This window comes from Dipteris shenzhenensis, chromosome 10, assembly GCF_047967505.1.
Source record: "Dipteris shenzhenensis isolate YYH24624 ecotype China chromosome 10, Dip_SZ_1.0, whole genome shotgun sequence".
Classification (NCBI taxonomy): Eukaryota; Viridiplantae; Streptophyta; class Polypodiopsida; order Gleicheniales; family Dipteridaceae; genus Dipteris; species Dipteris shenzhenensis.
In genome coordinates this window covers 53,450,896-53,467,035 of record NC_141605.1, presented here as the reverse complement: position 1 = coordinate 53,467,035, position 16,140 = coordinate 53,450,896, and the positions used below count along the sequence as shown (strand labels likewise).

The 16,140-nt window shown below is 39.8% G+C and overlaps 1 protein-coding gene across 1 annotated transcript in view; it reads right to left on the bottom strand.

The window, feature by feature from the left end:
• Positions 1-10,603, bottom strand: part of LOC147897976 (tetraspanin-9-like) — a 46,016-nt gene extending 35,413 nt beyond the window's left edge. Inside the window, exons 1-3 of the mRNA XM_087380159.1 lie at positions 10,472-10,603; positions 10,225-10,347; positions 9,915-10,052 (exon numbers count right to left, since the gene is read on the bottom strand). Of these exons, the coding sequence (XP_087236285.1) occupies positions 9,915-10,052; positions 10,225-10,347; positions 10,472-10,603 (393 nt within the window). The remainder of the gene's footprint in view (positions 1-9,914; positions 10,053-10,224; positions 10,348-10,471) is intronic.
• Between the last annotated feature and the right edge of the window lie 5,537 nt (positions 10,604-16,140).

Genomic DNA, 16,140 nt, shown 5'->3' with positions numbered 1-16,140 from the left:
CAAGCTTGCCAGTGAATAAATCTCTCATGTTTAAAATCCACGTGCAAGAAAAAATCGTAAACAAATTCCATGTCTTTCCAAATGTATGTTATAGAATAATATGGATAACCATGTAGCTTGATATACCAACAACCATGAGACAAATATGGCCATGAACCAAACCCCTTGCCATTGAATAGATCTCTCATGTGTGAATCCTATGTGCAAGCCAACACCACACAAAAAAATTCCATCTCTTTCCAAATCAAAAGGCAATCTCAAATAAAATATTAATCCTATATTCCTTCTCAACTTAGGTATGTTATATCATATGTATAATCATGTAACTTGATATACAAACAACCATGAGACAAACACGACCATGAATTCTTCTCCCCCACAACTCGTGCCACTCAACATTTTTATTTCCCACCCACTACTAGCACTAAAATGCAATTGCTCATGAAAAGGAAATAAAAAATGCACCATGCCATGATCCCTACAAAACCCATGACTTTGTCTAGTCTTATCAATGCTCTCACAAAGCTCACAAGCATATATAGCCAATTCTCAAAAACAAGTTAAGGACAACCATTAAAAAAAGCTCAAGTGCAAAACCATCCCCATGATTTGCCTTGCTATGCCTTGCCAGGTAGACCTTGAACATCGATGCTTTAGTTCCCTATCCACGTTGAATTGAGCCCCTTGCCACCATGCTCATCAAACCCAAATCTGCATCATGGATAGAAAACAAAATGGAGACTACCAAAGAATACAATGACCCGCAATAAAGCCACATTGTCATGCACTGCATGCAATTTCCACAAAGCCCCCATGAAGGTTACAAACATGTATAGACACCCTCCCCAACTGGCATACAGATATCCCCCCTTGGAAGAAGTAATTGTAAACCCATACCCTTTACATTGTCTTGCTAGATAGTCCCTCATCCTAGCACCTCAATGTTTTAATTTCCCACTCACCATGAACTGAATTCATTGTGGCCACAGTCATTGAAACCATAGTCATTGAAACCAGATCAAAGAGGATGAAAAATCAAAATTGAGGCTGCCACAAAGTTTAACAATCCATGATAAATGGAAACTCATTAACTCAACGCATGCAAGTGAGTGCAAAGCCATACGATAACATCATAGAGTCCAAATAGCAAAGACATATTTTCCTAAACTCACACAACTCCACTGCATTTGATTAAGCAAAAGCTGAAACAAATATCTAGCATATCCATAACAATATAATCTATGGATTTCATCGCATCCTCATCTTTGCAATGTTCGTATGTCCCTCAAACAAATCTCTATAGAAGTACTCCAAAGTCACATACATATTTTATTCCATAAAAAATGACACACCCACATCCCAATTCTTTATCATGTTTGCCTTGCTCCCAAACCACATAGCACAAATGCTTGAAAAGCACACCCACAAAATCAAAAGCTCCACAAAATCAGAAACATACACACCATATTTCCAAAAGAAATAACACACTCACATACACCTCGAGCCCACATCTAACCACTTGACTAACTAAACCCCTTGCATTATCCATATGTCGTTTGAGCAGACCCTCATAGTAGTACTCCAAAGTACACGACACATATAATTAAAATATGCACCCCCCAAAACCTGCCAAACAAATCTATGTCATTGTCCATATGTTATTTGAGCAAACCCTCATGGGAGCACTCCAAAGCACACAACACACATATTTAGAAGATGTGCCTCTCAAAGAAAATCAACAAACACACACTGGAAGCTCACATCCAAACATTTGATTAGCCAAATCCCCTACATTGTCCATATACCATCTCAAAAAACCCTCATGGGAGTACTCCAAAGCACATGGCACATATATTTAGAAGATGCATGGGATTACCCCAAAGCACATCGAAAATATACTTAGAAAATGTGTTTGCCAAAGGAATCAATGAGCACATACCCTGAGTCCACATCCAAACACTTGACTAACCAAATTCCTTGCATTATCTATATGCCATCTAAGAAAACCCCAAGGGGAGTACTTCAAAGCACACATGTATACATAGTTGATGCGCCTACCAAAATAAACGGCCCACAAATTTTGTATATCATTCAAGAAAAGCCCAAATGCATTTTCTTCTCCCCACAGCTATGCTTCCACAAGGAATGCCATATTTCTTTCCCAACAAGATAGAACAATCACAAGGAAAAATTTCTTGCTACATAATTTTCTTGCTGACTGTCTTTTAAATAACCCCATAGGAAACAACATAAAGAAAAAGAAACAAAGAAAAGAAAGCCTATAATGCCAAATGGAATGCCACATTTTCTTCCAATGAATGGAATAAATGAAACACAAATGTTTCAACCCTATCAAAACACACACCTTGCTTGCAAAAGATGAATTTTTCCATTTCATGAAAGAGAAAGTATAGAGCATACTTCAGTTGTGAAATGAAGATATGTTTCGGCTCCTGCCAAACTTCAATCCCCAAATAGAAATGCATCGGTCCGAGGTCTATCATTTCAAACTCAGAGAGAGAGAGAGAGAGAGAGAGAGAGAGAGAGAGAGATGCAAAAAGAGAAGGGGAGAGAAAAAGAGACTTCTTAAAACCTAAGCTATTAATAGCATGAAAATAGGCAAGAGACAAAGAGAGAAGCAAACAAAAAGAGAGAAAGAGAAATAAAAATAGTGAGAGAAAGAAAGAGAGAGACAAAGATAAACATTTTCATATGCTTTTTATTGATAAAAACTACCAATTTATTAATGTAGAACTAGAAACGGGTTGAATCCAAAGCACGTGAAGGACCATTAAAATCCAATTTCACATTTACTTTTGTGCACATTTTCATTGCACATGCAAACCAAACCACCAACCTTTGGAGTGACATAATTCAATTTATATTCTCAAAATAAATTCTCATGGAATTTTCCAATATCTTGCAAATTCTCTCATGAAAATGGTCATCTACATTGTTGTTTTTTTGTGAAAAAGGCCTTGTTACTTTGGAAGAATAAGGGAGATGGATAATGGTCATCTACATCACTTTTTAGCTTTGAATTACAATAGTCATCTACATTACCCTATATATATCACTTTTTCTAATTCGTGAAACCAAACTAATTTTAATTTCCCATATATATCTCATATGACCTTCAAAAAGATGTATCTTAAGGCAAGGACATTGAATTCATGAAAGATTTAAAGGTCTCAAAGATTGCTTTAATTTTTTATGCATGCAACCAAGATACTTGACCATAGTCAAGCTTAAGCCCCTTAGCATTTAGGAGGGGAATCTTTCTAAGAGCTATGTACTAATCATTTCAAGGTGCAACCATAGTTTTTTCAACAAGGCTTATAATTAATAATTATCATTTTTAAGATTTTAAAAATTCGCATGAAAATTTAGTGCTAGATGCCACCTCACAACCATGCTTTGTCTGATTTCATCAATTGAACAATTTCTCATTCATGCACTATATATATGTGTCTATGGTGATATACTTTGAAAGGAGTCTTGTATGGAGCCTCCTTAAATTGGAAATTTGCATATGTCCTAAAGTTTTTGAGTCGATTTGACCTGGGATTACATTCATATTTTCACATTTGCATTAATGGTTTAATAACGTTCAATAATTATGCTTTAAAGTAGCGTAAAAACAACATCATGAAATGCTTATTAAAAAAAATCACCGAGAAACTGGGTAATACTATTTCCGGTATTATTCACATAACTGCCGGTTATATGTACATTACTGGTGTTAATTTTACTAATATCGATGATTAATATAACCGTCAATATTATAATCAACGGTAATGCTATAGTACTAGAGGTGTTTTTCATATTACCGTGTGTAGTAGCTTAAGTACCGATGGTAATGTTGGTTACAGATTCACAGTTTCTTGCATAGGCCGTAGCGAAAAGGGAAATAGAGGCTCATCATTCGATCTGATTGGGGTTCATATCTAGATAAACCCTTTGGTAAGTTGGGATTGAAAGGTGCTGGATCTGAATAGTGGTAAGGCTGAGTGGGGAAGGGTGAATTAGCATTCATTATATTTGTGGGTGTGGTTCACTAATCCGATTCCTTGCATTTAGGAAAAATTACAGACCACAAATGTGAGTGCTAGTGATTCATGCGAGTGTTTGTTGTATGCTCCTGAGGATGGTCTATACTTTGACTCCTTGCATTTTGGGAAAGTTGTGGACCACAATCATGAGTCCCAATGAATGCAATTGTTGGTGAGGAGTCTTAAGTTAATGCATGGAGAGAAGTGGGAGACAAGATGGCAATGATTTGAGTTGAAATAGGGCATGTGTTACTGCTACGAATGCACAATCAAAAATGCCTAAGATTAGAAATGTTCATCCACAACCTTCAAGATGAGTTGTGACTAGGCAAACTGTGGATGCATCTAGTCATGCCCATGCCAGTACTCATATGCCTAATAATGTTCCTGGGATTGAACAAGGAGGTGTAGAAGAGGATCTCAATGCTAAAATGGTCACTACCCCAACGCTTGATCCACCTTGTGAGGTTGTTAACCAAGATTCGGGGAGACGATTTCTACAAGTGTCACAATCTTCTCAAAGAGGTATTCCACATGCACAGGGGAGAAAATGTAAGTTACATGGTCTAGAATGGAACTTTGTCATTAATGCTCATGACTACATTGAATGGAAATGCAAGTATTGTGAAATACAAAAATTAGGGGGAGAGGTGTCACTTGCTTTGTGACTCAAGAAAGAAAATTTAGCATTGTGTAGCCCCAAGAGCTACTATAGCAACTCACACCTTGATAGAGAAGTTGGAATTGTCTTGAAAAATTCAAAGAATATTAATTGGAAAAGTCAAGGTGTAAGTGGAGTAGAGTCTACAAGCACACACGGTGACAGAAGTACAAGTGTTATAGGCTCCCATGCCAAAACACCTTGTGTAGACACTAATAGGCAAGATAGATCTTCACCTATGGCTCGTGAAGCTAGATGGGCAACTGTAACTCCTAATTTCAGGAAACTCATGATAGTTGAGATCATTCGGATTCAAGATTTGGATAATGCACAATATGTTCTTGGTAGATCAATTTTGTGGTCAGGATATCCACTCAGTATGGTGATAACAATGATATGAGAGCTGCATGGAATTGTGTTGCTAACTATGGACCAGGCTTCAAGCCCCCTTCATACCACACATTGCGTACAACATTTTTAGACAAGGCATATGCAGAAGAGAAGGATCACATAAATCACAATATTTTCAAACAACTACATAACACAAAATGCACAATTGTCTCAGACGAGTGGACAAGCATAAACACATGCTTTATTAAATGTGACAGCTATATCACCATGTAGGGAGGCCTTCCACATGCCAATTGATGCCTCACATGTAAAGAATTTGGGGACATGTATAGATAGTGTATTATCAAAGGTTATAAGAGAGCTAGGCCCTGAAAAGGTTGTGTAGGTTATCATGGATAATGCCCAGAGTTAAAAAAAGGTGGGTAGAATATTCCAAAGGGAGTATACCAATCTATATGCATCTGTGTGTTGTATGCATACTTTAAATCTTGCATGGAAAGATTGGTATAAAAAAGTGCCATGGCTTAAAGAGATTGTTTATGCAGCTCCAAACATTGTGAAGTTAATAAGATCGAAGTAGTGTCTTGAAAAAGACATTTATGACTCTTGATGGTGTTACCATGTTGCAATTGCCAGCAATCGTGAGATTTTCCACACATAATTCTACACTTTGCAATCCTTGGTGAAAAATAGAAGTTTTCTTATAGAGGCATTTCATTGTAATGCATTTGAACGATGGATGTCAGAGTTGACTGATAGGGTAACAAAGGAGAAGATGCATGACTTGAAAGAAACATTGGGATCCCCTACATTATGAAAATGGTTTGAGGATGATACTAATGTTATGGAACCTGTATTATATGTGCTTAGGGATTTGGACTCAAAGGCTCCAACAATCGAAAAAGCATGGATGCACTTTTGGAGTATTGAGCAAGCTCTTATTGCGAGCAATTTCCCTACTCGCCCAAGCTAAGAGAATGAGGAAGGCATAGTGTTGGGTACCTTTTAAACCCGAAATGGTGGAAATGTAGCCCGAAGAGATCCCAATTTTCTTGCATGACTTTCATAAGGTCATGTGACAATATTATCCCCAAAACCATGAGTTTGCAAAGTTTTGTAATGAGTTAGCCAAGTATCAATGCTAGGAGGGGTTGTTTGCATCGAGCAATATTTAAGCATTGGCAAAAGTTACATCTACTTGGAAATGGTGGATGATCAATGGTGGCACGTGTGAGTTTCTATGCCCGATTACAATGAGGGTTCTTTCTCAAACATGCTCAAACTCAGGCTCATAAGAAAACTGGAGTTATTATATTATCACACAACCTTATGAAAGTCATGCATAACAATTGGGATCTCAACGTTGCTTTGATCGTATTAACTTCACAATGTCTCAAGCCTCACAATCAATCTCTTTGAACCATGGAATTTGTTTATACCAATCTTTTAATGCAATATCTAAAGTATGCGTACAACACGTAGATGCATATAGATTGGTATATGTCCTTTGCAATATTCTACCTGCCTTTTTACAACTCTTGGCGTTATCCATGACAACTCGCACAACCTTTCAGGGCCTAACTCATTTATAACCTTTGATAATACACCAACTATATAGGTCCCAAACTTCTTTACATGTGAGGCATCAATTGACATGTGGAAAGCCTCCCCATGTAGCGATATAACCATCACATTTAATCAAACATGGCATTTTATGCTTGTCCACCCATCTGAGACAATTGTGCATCCGGTGTTATGCAGTTGCTTGAAAATGTTGGGATTTATGTGATCTTTCTCTTCTGCATATGCCTTTTCTAACAATGTTGTACACAATGTGTGGAATGAAGGGGGCTTGAAACCCAGTCCATAGTTAGCAATGCAATTCCATGCGACTCTCATATCAGTGTTATCGACCATACTCAGTGGATATCCTAACCATGCAAGATTGGTCTACCAAGTACATACTGTGCATTCTTCAAATCTGGAATCCAAATGCTCTATACTATCGTGGATTGCCTAAAATTAGGAGTGGCATTTGCCGATCTAGCTTCACGAGCCATAGGTGGAGATCTATCTTGCATATTAGTGTCCACACAAGGTGTTCTTGCATGGGAGCCTCCAACACTTGTACTTCCATCACCATGACACGTGCATACAGACTCAACTCCATTTACACCTTGACTTTTTCAAATTGGTCTTCTTCGAACTTTTCCAGAAGATTGCAACTTCTCTGTCAAGGTCCAAGTTGCTGCACTAGCTCCTGGGGCCACATAATATTGAATGCTCTTTCATGAGTCGCCAAACAAGTGACTCCTTATGCGAGGTGATTTTTATATTCCACAATTATCCTGAAGATAGGTGTCCATTGTGGCACCATGTGTTCTTCAATAAGCGTTGATGTTATTTCGTTGAGCCCAAACCCCAATGTCTTTGGAAGGGAATAGTATCCACACTATGTCCTTGCCAGCGGATGTTTATGTTGTCATGAAAACTCCACCAGTGCCATTCTGTATCTTGTCTTGTTGGTCAATGTTTCGCGAGCAGAGTTCTACTAGCATACCCTCTTTTATTTCAATTTTAGTGTGCAGACCACACATGTTCTTTGGATCCTCTAGCATCATAGTTCTGCTGCATGTTGCATGGGAGAAGTGGTCTTTTGCAAGAAGTACATGCTTTCATTCTGTACATAATTGCATCACCATGTCGTCATGTTTTTTTGTTTGTAAGTTTGTGTAGTACAAATGGGGGAAGGTGTGATTGAGTGGGACAAGACACAAGTACTTGTCATTGATGTATTCTAAGTCTTTAATGGTGTGGATGCATTTTCTGAACAAGTTGAGCATGTTAATGAATGTGGTGTCGCTTTGGCACATGATCAATTTTAGCTCGAAGCATTTAGGTTTTGTGTGCCAATATGTTTTGGCAAGGCAACAATACTCACAGATGAGGCAATGAGGATCCTAGTGCAAGCATTAAGAAGGGGTCCATGCCACAAGTTTCATTTCCACTCAATGTAGTCACGAACATCAATGACAAAGCCCCATTCTAGACCATGTGACTTACATTTTTCCCCTGTGCACGTGGAATATCTCCTCTTTGAGAGGATTGTGACATCCCCATATCTTGGCTAACAACCTCACAAGTTGGATCAAGCATTCGGGTAGTGCCCATTTTGACATTGATATCCTCTTTTGTAACTCCTTGTTCAACCCCAGGAATATTATCAGGCATATGAATACTAGCATGGCATTACTCGATGCATCCACAGTTTGCCTAGTCACAACTCGTCTTGAAGGTTGTGGACAAACATTTCTAGTTTCAAGCATTTCTGATTGTGCATTTGTAGTCACAACACATGCCCTGTTTCTGCTCAAATCATTGCCATCACGTCTGCCCCTTCTCTACATGCCTTAACTTAATAATAAGATTCCTTACTAACAATTGTATTCATTGGCACTCATGATCGTGGTCCACAAGTTCCCCAAAATGCAAGGAGTTACAGTATAGACCACCGTCAGGAACACACAATAAACACTCACATCCACTAGCACTTGCATTCGTGGTCTGTGATTTTTCCAATTTACGCAAAGAATCGAAGGAGCGAACCACACCCACAAGTAAATGAATGCTGACTCACCCTCCCCCACTGAGCTTTATCATTATTAAGATCCAGATTGTGGTTCACTTTCTTTCCCAACTTACCAAAGGGTTTATCGGGATATGAAATACAAATGGATCGAATGATGAGTCTCTATTGCTCTTTTCACCGATATATGGCGTCGGGCTGCACGGGAAACTGTGAATCTGCAACCAACAATACCACCGGTAACTTAAGCTACTACTGACGGTAATATGAAAAACATTGCCAGTAATATAGCATTACCACAGGTATAATAGTGGCGGTAATAGTCACTTATGGTATTGGCTATGTGAATACTATCGGTGGTAGTTTTACCTGGTTTCTCAGCCAATATGTGAATACTATCGGTGGTAGTTTTCTCTGGTTTCTCAGTGATTTTTTTCGATAAGCAATGTACTTTAAAGTGTAATTAACAAACGTTAATAACCCATTAAGGAGGTTGCCAGAGCAACTATAAAGAGAGGGAGGGTGACTAGGAGGGAGAGTGGAGGGAGAGAGTGGAGAGCGAGAGCGCAGAGGGAGAACGGGAGGGAGACGAGCGAGAGAGTCGAGCAGGCTGAGCGGAGGGAGAGAGTGGAGGGGGAGGGAAAGGGAGAGGGGCAAAACAGAGTGGAAGGAGAGGGAGAGAGAGAGGGGAGAGTAGAGGGAGAGGCTCGTGCAGAGGTGATGGACGATCAGAGGAAGGGCAGAGCTGGGCTCGCTAGCTCTCACCCTGCTATGCTTGATTAACGTTGTGAGTAGACCTTCCTCTCATGTAGCCTCGCACCAGAACCTCTCACGCCTGCCTCCACCCGAACCAGAATTTTTTTCTAGAATTTAGGAATGAGCTCCGATCGATTGGAGCTGAGAGCAGCTTGCAATAGTTTGATTAAATTAATCGCATCAGCCAATCGCTAAACATCAAGATTTGTTGAAGTTTAAAGACAACAATCGGCACATCTCCTCGAAACATTGTATGCACAAATGCAACATTCGGTTGGGTAGTTTGGAAGGACACAACTTCCGTCAATCAGCATTGCAACGCATTCAATGAATCACCCTTGCGATTTATTGCTTAATTTTGAGTGTTGGCAATCAAGATCATCGTCCTCCCCTCAAAATGCAAGGAGGAAAACTTGAGCTTGACACCAGGCAATCATGTAGCAGGTGGAGCGATCAGAAGCTTGGAGCACCACCAACGCCAAAAGACACTCTACAGATTCTCATTTACCTGTAGCTCTTGCAACATCACCACCGCCTGCTGCAATGTGGGTCGCCGAGATGGCTGATCCTCCACGCAATCGGAAGCAATCTTGAGGTCGATTCTGATACATATGTGCCTTGACCCAACCCACCAGATTGCTATCTTCTAGCTCCAATCAGAAGCTCCAGCAAGATTACCTCGAACGCGTAGACATCACCAGCCAACAAACGCTCTGGTAGTACTCTGGGATGGTGAGGCTGATGAATGCGCTTGATATGTGTGTGTGTGTAATTGGTGGTGCAACGAATGCTCTGGTAGTACTCTTGGGGGCACGTACCATGGCGTCCCAGCCAAAAGACTCACAGAGCATATCAAGCGCACTCATCAGCCTTACCATCCCGAAATCAGACAACCGAGCTTTAAGATTTCTATCCAATAATCCTTTGCCGGACTTCAGGTCCTGTGGATGGTATGCGAAATCAGAATGTGATGCAGAAAATTGAGTCCCCAGCTTTCCCATGTCAGGTTCTGCTTCCCTCCTTCCCCTTGCAGCATGTCATCTAAGCTTTCCTCTATGCGTATACTCGTGCACCAGCAGCCTCTCCTCTCCGCACATTGCAGTATCCCAGCAGACGTAGATTATTGCAATATACTTCTGCACTTCTTTCTTCATCTTGTGCAAATCGATCTTTTGCAGCTCCGTTTCTCGTCAACATCGCTCTTCATCCACCTTTGCTCATGCAATGGCTCAATCTCCTTCCGCTGCTCATCCGCCGACCGCGTCTTGATAGTAGGCTCGCTTGACTCCAAGCTACTACTGATCGTCTCAAAGGAGATTGCAGACTTCCACAAATTTAGTATATCACGGCGTTATTGTCTCCAAAAATCGTTGGACAACGACTTGTGCTGTCCTTGGTGCAAAAAATCAGCTACCAAAGAGAATCGTAAAGATCCAGAATTAGTAGGTTCCAATTCACCTGTCGTCCTGCTTGTACAATGCCGACTTCCGTGACGATGGCCATTGTGCTACCCTCTCTTCAAGTTTCAGACCTGAATAGCCCGGATTCCAATCGTATCATTTTCTAGACTGGAGATGTTCGTCTTCAACGACCTTCAAAATCCCCACAAGCCGATGGTTCCGTACGCTTCTAGGCCTTCGTGATTGTAACCTAAACCTCTTGTTCATAGAACACGAGTAGCATCACCCGTCTACGACGATTTAGAGACCCGTTCCATTGGGTCTCAAAGTTGGAATCATAGGTTGCTTTTAATTTCGAAGAATAAAATTCAAGAAGTTATTTATAAAATTTCAACTTTGAGAAATTCACCACCCAATTTGTCAAGGATCCAAATGGAGTAGGGCATTGGGATATTTGAGAGCTTAGGCTATCATTCCGTTGGCTCAAATGCCAAAGATCACACAAAGACTTTGGGTGACTGCACGGAGAAGAGGAGGAGGGGAAATGGCACCATTACATGGGAAGCTTGGCCTATCGAATGCTCTAGTAAAGGTTCCTCCTATTGAGTGCTAACATGTAGTTGAGTTATAGAAAGCCCAAGGCAGAGATGGCAGCTATCACGATAAAGACAAAACGATATCAGTGGGTGCCCAGGCAACTAGAGTCATCCTTGGCAACTTGTTAGTCATACATGAAGCTTGCTAGCAGGAAGAGGAAGGAGCCCAATGGAAAGTTGTTGAGGATGATGAAGTTGTAGATGATCTCACATATTTTGGGACCAAAAACATCCGATATAAGGGGGACGAAAACCGTCTGCACGCCACATAAAATTGCCCACCACCATGCTATTCCACAAATAGTTTGGCCAAAATCACATATCCCACCTTCATTGCCTTTCAAGATGCCACCAACACCATTGACCTCAGCACATTGCTCCACCTACAAACAACACCCCCACACATTGCTTCTTACCACCTCCTCCACCACTTCGACACCCCTACTCTTTCACCTCACACTCTTCTGTGGTTGTATCTTCTCCTCCTCCTTCACTGGTGACCAAATCGAACTCGACTCTACCTAGATCCATAGCATTGATGGTAGCCCCCCCCCCCTCTCTCTCTCTCTCTCTCTCTCTTTGTGGTCTCCCCCTCTCTCACTGTCTAGTATATATGATATATAACATAGGATTTATATCATATATAATCTCTCTCTCTCTCTCTCTCTCTCTCTCTCTCTCTCTCTCTCTCTCTCTCTCTCTCTCTCTCTCTCTCTCTCTCTCTCTCGCTATCTATCTATCTATATATATATGTGTGTGTGTGTGTGCACGTGCGCACGTGTGCGTGCATGCATGCGTGCACGTGTGTGTGCGTATGCATGCATGCATGCATACCTCTCATTAATGGAGAAAATAGATGTACCAGGTACAAACATCAAGGACCAATGTTGCTACAATAGTGTGACTCCTTGTTATGGTTGTATGCCTAAGGAGTCATTAATTTAGGCTTTTAGCATTGCTTGTAGGTTATATCAAGTAAGTATAATTTTGCTTTAAAAAAATGTTGCAACTTACAACAATGCTTCAAGTTCCATCTCTTTGTGTTTAAGATTCAATTATGTCTAAACCCATGAGTTCAAGATGCAACAGGCTACACAGTGCATACAAATAATCTTGAACGACTCTTCTTCATTCTATCTTCTTCTAGCAAATGGAGAATCAAAATCTGATTAAGAGGATAATGCATGAAGTTAACATACAAGTAGTTTTATGTTGATGGCAATTGCTGCAGTTGTTTCTAGCAATTGAGGTGAGCCCAACCAGTATCACATTGACGCACAACATTGACAAATTCTAACCTAGTATGTGTACCACTGATATAGGGGGTCACTAGGATTCTGTTACCATCAGTCATTATTTCATGTCGATAAGGCAAGTCACCATTTCTAAGTTACTTGTCGATCTACATAATGCACCGGCTAAACGAACGACTTGAAAAATTGAAGCTTTTTGTATCTACAAACATAAAACTTCTCTATGAATACCACACTAAGCATTCTTATTTTAATGCATCAAACTAGCAAAACTACTTCCATCTAGCAAATTCATCATTACAAAACAACATAATGTCTTCCAATCATGCTGCTTTAGAATTCAAGTCATTTAAAATCAGTAAATTCAAAGACACTAGATGAAAGAATGGAATGTATGAGTTGCATAATCAAAAGTAATATAATCATTGGTCTTTGGTTTCTTGTGTGGGACACTTTTAGAGCAGAGCGAAGGGATTCTCATGAGCAAAGAGATTCTCACATATTTGTAGATGATAAAGACGTGAGGATTTTTTTTTTTACTGATGAATACATACCTTCTTAAGATGTCATGACAAACACATTGTGTTCTCCATGCATCTACTATTAGTATGCTTCAAATTGAGAAAGGATAGGTTGAGAGACCACTCTCAACATCATGTGATTACATGTGCATAGCACTAACACATATAGAGTGCCATAATAGGCATATATACTCATCCAATGAAAGTTGATAAAGAAAGAACAACAATTATTTACATGCAATAAAAGGTGCAAGAGGATGCAAGGATTGACCCACATGCATCCAACAAGAGCTTTGAAGTTGGTGTAGTACTACTACTGATTATAGCTTTGAAGTTGGGGTAGGACTACTACTGATCATAATGATGAGCTACGAATATTTTTGGAAATAATCACACCATTGGGTGAACATGGAAGGTTTTCCTTATCAAGTTGGGCTGTTATTCTTCTATCAATGTTTTTTGTTGTTGCAATTTTCTAGATTCATATTAGTTGTGATTATAGATGAATCTAGAAAGGCATCATTTTGATGTGGAGGGAGACCATAGATGTCTTTATAAGGACCTCATTTCTAGTAATTCATGCACTATACATCCATATCTACAATCTGAATCTATCCTACAAACAAGTTGTTATGAATCTACAAGAATGTGAATGCTAAAACAATTTATGTGGAAGTAAAACACCAAATAGGAGTTTATTTCTTTTTCTTTAGCTCTTGCATAAGACTTGCAATATGTGGGAAGATATGCATGTGCTACTAATCTACAAAAGTGTATGCATTGTTTATTATTTTCAAGATAAGATTGCTTAGTTGATACTAGAAAAATTCATGTTTTCATTGGTGTGGAACATGAGATGATGATTACAATTGTGCTTTGATTTTTATCTTTAAGCTAACTATTTCTATTTTCATAAAGTAGTCTAGGCATCAAATTCAACCATACCAAACTAGTCCAAACTTCAAATTTTAAATGATTTTATTTCTTTAGATGCAAATGAACATTCAAACTATTGCATTTAACATTACCATTAAATTGAAAAGATCTATTTAAGCAATGCTACAATCCACAAAAGTTTCCTTGACTACTCATTGCTAGACAAAATTTTTCAAGATAAGACTGCTTACTTTGTAACAACATTTGTGTTTCTATTAGTGTGTAATATGAGATGATTCTTACAATTTGGCTCTTCAAAACTTTTTCATTGATTTCTATCTTCATATTGGCTACTTTTTTTATTGCAAAGTGGTTAAGTGATACTTTAATTGGCATTAAATATGACCATTAAATACTTTAAATACAGTTTATTAAAACTATTCAAATCTTCAAACTTCACATTACTTTAATCATTTGATGCAAATAGATATGTCTGAAGTCTTGCATTTAACATTGCCAATCAATTGCAAAGAAGCAATGCTACCATCCACAAAAATGGATTTCACACTTATAGATGATGTTTCTTGGGAATTTTTATTGGGGAATGGACAACCTTCCTCACATACCCTCGCATAGCACTACACCCCCTCATCGACACTGTGGATGTGCCCCTATGCACCCTCCTCCCATAGTCTCAACATTCTTCCAGAGTGGCACACAACCCAACCCCTAACAATTGTTCTCCTCACGGCATCCTACAATCCCTAACCCTAGTGGCCCCTTTGTGTAGTCTGGTAGTAACTCATGTGTCATGGGGATCTGAAGAATGATGTTGAAGCCTCTACTCTTGTGAGAGCTTTGTATGCGCAAGCCTTATGCTTGTGTCACCCAAGGGTCTACTGGATTGTGTGCAGGTGATTCCACGAGGATGAAAGGAGAGAGGGGAGAGGGGAAGGGAGAGAGAAGAAGGGAATGAGAGCAAGAAAAATGGGAGAGTGGGGTAGGGGAATAGTGGCAATCACAAGACAACTTAGCAAGATGAAACAAGAAGACTCAATGCAAGAGAATGTAGAGAAAGAGAGAGATTCTATTCCCAAAACTTGAAAGTACACAATGAAGACCAAAGTCAAACTTTTGGCCTTATATACATTCCATGCCACCTTTTGAAGGTAGGGCTAACCCTTGTACTCTCATGTACCTCTTTATTCTCATGTTACAACAACTTGGGCCCATACAGCTCCAAGGCAAATGCTATATGCTAATCCTCATGCTCTCTCCTATGTCTCCGCGTGCTATTATAGTACATGAACTGTTAACCATGGCAAGTTTAACATGCCCCCCTTCTTGTTCACAATCCATCCCTAGATTGGGTTATGTGCATGATGTCGGGGCTTGAGGGCATTGTTCATGATCTAGTACATATCGAAGGTTTGATGAGAGATGCAGCAAAATGGATGGAGTGTCTTCCAAAGTGTGTCTCGATCATATCTTCAAAGGTCTAAATGTGGTGACCATTAAGATTTTGGACACATACATCAAGGCACATTACTTGAGGGAATAAGTTGAGGGGGGTTGGCTCTTGTGTCATGTTGGTGATTTCTTCCCCTTGGCCGATGGGCCACTTCAATCGATACTCACATCGAAGGCATTTAGCATTGTTGGTTGCTTTCTTTTGTGCTTCCTCTGCCCAAAGTTGTTCCAATTCCTGTTGTTGCTAGAGGAGGTGTTGGTGTCATTTCTCAGCTACTGCTTCTTCCCTAAATCATTGTGCCTCTACCTCTTCCTATAGTTTCTATGTGGCTTCATCATCTTTCCTTCATAGGCTGCTTCCTCTTGGGCTTGTTGGCTCTACTCCTTCCTTTTGCATTTGGGCGAGGGCTTAGTTGGTGTAGATTTTCTGGAGGGGGCTGTGAGAAAATAGAATTCCCTTACTGCATCACCATAACCTTTGTGGAATAGGGTCGTCAAACATGTGATGGATGATGGGCATTAGGAACATGGGGTTGCCGAGTTTCTTGCCATGTGTGGTGCAGATGCCAATGACTTCTTGGTAGAAAAAGTCCACCCAGTTCGTCTCTTTGGATTTGT